This window comes from Enoplosus armatus, chromosome 20 (genome assembly GCF_043641665.1).
Source record: "Enoplosus armatus isolate fEnoArm2 chromosome 20, fEnoArm2.hap1, whole genome shotgun sequence".
Taxonomy (NCBI): Eukaryota; Metazoa; Chordata; class Actinopteri; order Centrarchiformes; family Enoplosidae; genus Enoplosus; species Enoplosus armatus.
Genome location: NC_092199.1, coordinates 9,736,324 through 9,742,323, shown reverse-complemented (window position 1 = coordinate 9,742,323; position 6,000 = coordinate 9,736,324). Strand labels below are relative to the sequence as shown.

Sequence of the window (6,000 nt, the reverse complement as noted above, 5' to 3'; positions counted from 1 at the left end):
TCCATCCGCAAACCTCATGGCCATTGTTATAATTCATAACAGTGAAGCTGAGCTTCTTTTGTGTTTATAGCCTCTGGATACAGTATAAAGTGCATCATGGGAAATAATGAGTATAGACTGAAATACCTTTTTCTTCACATACACAATGTTAGTGCTCCATCACCAAAACCTTTAACCATTATCCTCTGCTCATTTTGTACTTTCATTGTGAGAGACGCCTGTGAAAACTTTCAAACTTGAGAATAAAATAGAGAGAGAGAGATAATTTCAGGGGAGTACTTTCTCCTTCCTTTTGCACCGTCCTTACCCTCATTAATTCCAGTGGACCCCCCCCAACTCCACTTACACACACACACACACGCGCGCACACACACACACCTGAAGAACACCTACCTATGTCTGAAGCAAAGATAATGAGCTATATTTAATTAGTGTGGCTGTTTTTAGGATTGAGGGATGGGGGATGGCTAAGCAGGTGCATTATTAAATCCACCCTTAACAAGTAAGAAGTGCATGCTACAGGTGTTTGTTGCCAAGGAGATAAAGAGGAAAACTTAAATTTGTCCTAACCCTGGCCTATTTTATGTTAGAAGTGATTTGAACATGCTGGTGGAGAGAGTTCTTTCTGTACAATTTCCCCCCCGGGGATCAATAAAGTATTTCTGATTCTGATTCTGAACATATTTGGTATTAATACTGGGCTTTGAGACAACCATTTGCAAACACAAATATAGACATTCTTCACATCATGTAGCAAAAATGGAGATGAAGAAAGCCCTTAATTAACACTGTTATCTTAGTCTTTATTTTGTCACAATTGTAGTCAAATATATATACGTCTATATGACATATATTATATGACATATATAATTTCATTTCTTTACAATAGAGAAACAACATAGAGATGACACACTATTTTGGTTTCTAAGTAGAAGCTCCTTTTAAATAGTGGCATTTTTTTCAATACACTGTTTAAGTCAAGCTCCCACTCAAGTCACGGTTTTGTTTTCCTTATTGAGTCACATTTATTCACAATGTGTGTTTGTTTGTCTCTTTTTCTTTATAATTTCATGTCTTTTGTTGTATCAATATTTTTTTACCCTCCGCAGTTCAATCTGTTCGCGTTCCTTCAAAATCAACGGCCATCTGTTATTGGTCCGTGTGGCCACACAGATGGTTCCACCTGCTAACCATCCTGTGCCACCAACAAAGGTATACAGTTATTGGAAACAGTGTCTTTGAAGCTTTACAGAGTTAATCCAATCAGCTTGCAGAGGGCTTGGCATAAGCGTTTCCAGTTCCTCTGCAGCTGGGTCCTTTGGTGGCCAAGGAGTAGTTTGCGCCTCCGTACACGAGGGATGTCTGACCTTGGCACTGTCCCTGGGCTTCTCTTTGGCCTGCCGCCTTCAAACCCCTGGTCCCACTGCCTGTGTGCAGAACTCTGGCTGAATATTGGACACTTTTCCCCTCTGACTCCTGCACAGTCCCAGCCTCAAGAGTGTTTGTGCGGTGGATCTCGCTGTGAGACCCAGACATTTTCATGGGGCTGGAGAGGCTTTTCTGTTTTAATTCCTGTGCGAGTTTCACTGTAATTTCAATGAAGCAGGGTGTTTGTGTGGAGCTGAGATTCTTCTCCGAGCCCAGCGTAACGGTGGTGGTGGCGGCAGGGGGGCTAACACTGCTGGGCATAACACCGGGCGCCAGCACAACAGTCTCACAGGTTGGAGAGGGAGAATTGCTAATGGGCACCGCTGTCTTCCCAGCCAGCACGGGGTGCCACTTCAGGAGCCCCTTTTGGTTCTGGTCACCCGTGTCCACATTTCCGGCCTCGAGATCACACGCTTGGAGCGAAGGGATGATGGGCACAGAACGGGTGCGCAGGGAGGGTGGAAGGAAGTTTCCCTTATCCAGGCGGGTGCAAGGGACCTCGGTCCATCCCTTTCTGGCTGCAAAGTGAGAGAGCGAGGTCCTGCTGAGGAGGGCGCCGACTCTTCCACTGGCAGAATCACACCTTTAGGCAGAGGAAAGAATAGAAAGGGCAGGGTGAGAATGAGAGGCCATGTCATTTTTATTGTGACCTTTTTGTCCTAGACACTCATTTTCAGAGGAATAAAAGAGAGTGAGTAATATAGAATATGACGATAAAGCTGCACTTCTTTTGTGCTTTTTACCTTTTCATCCCCCTCATTATTCTATACAGTTCCACAAAAAAATCATCTTGCACCAATACAATTATTATTATTTAGGTACTGTTCTTTCGTAATCTTGTGTAATTATTTATAATCCTCGGCATGAGCAGTCTGTATTGTTGCTGCATGAATGTTTAACTGAATCCCTTCTCTCATGGACGGCCTTATTTAAGATTTAAGGCTTTAGCAACACAGCTGCTGGATTCCTGACCCTGGCCTGCGTGATTATGTATTGCCTCCTTGAACATGTGCATGCGAGTTCTAATTTTGTTTTTTGAACTCATTCCACAATCTCACAGAACACACCTTGTCTGACAGGCTTACAATGAGACATTTGAGGCAAATGTTGGTGAGTGGGTGTGAGAGTCTCAGCATGTATGTTTGCACGATGATGCATCCTGCGATCAAGTATTTCGAATGAGTGACGTTTCCTGAATCTGTGTTGACAAGCTCGAGAGGGATCATGTTCGGTGTGAAAATAATATAGCAGAGCAGGGAAACTTACCCAGAGTCAAGTGGGCATAGTTTGTATATGCGACGAGTTTGCACAAGAGTTAATATTGTTACTAAAGACTCAATTCACATTTAGAATCACCCCGGCACAGCCTTAGGAGACAGCCAGTGTTATTGTCAGCCTTCAGAGACTGTTTGTAGCATAACCAAGTTTAAATAATTGAATTACTTTCCCACTCCTCCCTCGGTATTAGAAGGGCGAATACAAGCTGGAGGTAAATCCGGCAGATCAAAACATATCTAAAAATAACTCCCATAGCAAATTTGCTCCTTATCTGTGATGGTTGAATATATGTTTTGACACTGGATAATGAAACTGACAATACTCTGCAGGGATTTGTTGTCACAAAATGGAAAACACTGAAGAGTATTCTCGGGTTTGCTTGCTGTTCTCGCCTCCTTCTTTGAACACTTTCTTCCATGCTGCACTCAGTGCCTCCATGTTTCCTTCGCTGCACTCTCATCATCTCTGCACAATCTTCATTCTTTCCTCACTCGTTCTCTCACTCTCCTTTCCACCTCCCATTTCTCATTTCCAGAAATGAGAGGGTGTATCCATGGCAACAAGGGAGAGGTGGGGGCTGGAGGAGGAGGAGGAGGAGGAGGGGGCTGTAAGCTTGGTAGCTTGTTGTTGTATGGCTGGTAAGTCGAGAAAAAGACGTCATTTCGAGCTCCTGACGGCCAGCAAAATGTACTCGACTGAAGGATCTGCAAGGGAATTATTAATGGCTAATGAGATCTAAATTGTTTAACTGTACAAATGCAATCTTATCCCCAAGAAGACGAGAAGCCCTCTACTCCAGCTCTTCTCCTAAACACTTGAAAAAGCCGTGTTAGATTTAATAGCCTATAGCTTACAGATTTTGCCTTTGTGATTTTAAAAAGGAAGTCTCGTTAGTTTGTTTGTTTGTTATTCTGTGTATGTGTGTGTGTGTGAGCTCATGCATGAGCGTGTGTGTGTGTTCAGAGGGAAACTGTTATGCTCCTGGTGGATCTCTCTGCACAACCATTTGCAAGAACTGCTGAGCTCCATGGAGCTTTGTTTAAAAATGTAAATTATGGAAATAGGTCACATAAAGAGTTTGGCAGCTTGCAGTGTATCTTACAAGTCACTGTAACGCTCAATCAGGTTGCCATGCTAATAGGAACATTGCTAGACACTTTTAAGTGTGTGGAATGCACGAGGGACGCCGCTGCTTTAATGACAGACGTTTCTGATAACAGTGCCATCGCTCAAGTTGCACACACTGACAGCAAATTAGGCAGTTTCTGAGTCATATGCTAAATAGGATTGCCTTACTCAGGCTTAAAGATGCTTCTGCATCTTTAAATAAAACCTAAAATCATTCAGTGTTTTAGTGTTACTTGTTTAAGAGGAAATGCCAGTGGAGCTTCTTGACATTATGCATTATTCTACTTAGGAATAAGCACCTCAATAAACAGTGTACGAAGAAAATGTTTTGAACAATGTGAAATAATGTGCAACTTTGTTTCTGCATGGTCTCGTCCCTCCTTAAGGACAAAGGCTACCTTTCACATCAGGCTACCTTTTTTGAACCCATGCCAGGATCATCAGACTGTACTTCTAAAATGTAAGTTATTTTAAGCCCCCAGATAGCCAACTGGTGAGAGGTGGCTCTGCCAAACGTCCTCCCTATTTTTAATGCCTCCTGAAACAGCGCCAGTAGCTGTGCTTCGCTCATGATAGCCATGAAAATAGGGCAACTCGCTGTCCTTACTTGACATCGGGATGAGCATGAGGAGAATTCAAGATGTGTAAATGCCTGAAATTAATCCTTTTGCAATTTGTAGTCTTGTTCTAGCAGGCTACAGTCACCCAATATGGCTCCATATTTAGCATGTAAATGACAGAAAATGTAATTATTTATTTAACACGCAAACCATGAAGCTTCCACATAATGCTCCAGCCAAAAGTAAACTCTTCTGGACATCTTGAAATTCATGTGAACTTGTGTATCATCTGGTAATTAGCTTTGGCTCTGTTGTTGTATTTTTAACTGTGATAACAAACACATTTTAATTCACAACAACAGCCCCAGTGGCAAGTGTGGGGAGGATTACACACAGACGCACATCTCGGACTTCCCCGCCACCACGATACTGTTGAGCGGCTGGGATCAAGTGTGTTCTCCAAATTAATTGTGACAGTCCCAGTTGAAGGAGGGCACACAAGATCTCATTTATTTCCTTGGATCAGATTTCATAAGCTAGTTCACGGATTTGAACTGAGAGCATTTCAGCCATAAACTCATTTCTCTCAAAATTATTCTTCTGCCACTCCAACTTAACCTCAGTTAGTCCGGGGGTCTGTATCACTGAACCGGCTATTTGACCTCAGCGTAGAAGGGGGGCGTAGAATTTCCTCTTTGAGGATCAAACAAACATGACAAAACTAACAGAAAGTTTCACCTTCTTATGGACTCCACGTCTGTTGACTCATCCTCCTGCAAGTGTTTGTAGACGTGGCCAGCCGCTCTGGATCCATCAATGAGATTGGTCGTTATTTTGTGTTTCCCTCTGGAAATGGGTGGGGTCCTGAAGTAGTTAGTCTCCTTCCGTTGTTGGGCAGGACTGAGTGAAAGGGAACTACTCCTGTAACCAGAAGGGAAAGGGGGAGGGGGGGGGGGGTGAATATCACTGAGGTAATGCACTATTTTACAAAAGCTGCTTAAATTCAAACAGCTCTCACTAATTCACTTATTGTATCAAATGTATCTCATCTTCTGTGTGATGTGCGAGTGGCAAAAAGCAACATATTCCACATTCGAGTCTGAATAAATGATACAGGTATTTAAGTCTATGCATCAGACTGGGGTGCGGAAAAGTTAGTGGATCACTAAAATCAGTGTGACTCATCGTCTGAGGATCATGAATGACCGTGAACTGATGACGAACTGATGAATGATTGACATGCCATCCATAGAGCCACGAAGGCTGCGTGGCTAAAAGTGTGCCTCTGGAACACACTGCTTAAATGTTTCTTTTTGTGAACTTTAAAATGTACTACCTATTTTCTGAAGCTAAAGAGCATCTTCTTGTAGCTATATGCTGGTATATATCCAAGGGCATATTTCTCATACCCACATGAAAATGACCTGTACATATTGATATCCTAGTGCTGTTAAGAATTGAAGTAGCAGTCTTTAGAGTGCTTCCCGTCTAGGCACACTGTTTTTAAATTGTCCTGTGGGCAGTAGGTGGTCAACTTCAAAGCAGATCTCTGCATGCCTGCTGCAATAAAGCACTGATATGAAATGTGAATCAAAGTTATACTGCA

General features: G+C 42.7%; 1 protein-coding gene across 1 annotated transcript in view; it reads right to left on the bottom strand.

The window, feature by feature from the left end:
- Positions 1 to 1,263: 1,263 nt before the first annotated feature.
- The window catches only part of nrg3b (neuregulin 3b), a 173,493-nt gene continuing 168,756 nt past the window's right edge, over positions 1,264 to 6,000 (bottom strand). The window contains 2 exon segments of the mRNA XM_070927600.1: positions 1,264 to 2,011; positions 5,133 to 5,315. Coding sequence (XP_070783701.1) covers positions 1,264 to 2,011; positions 5,133 to 5,315 — 931 coding nt within the window.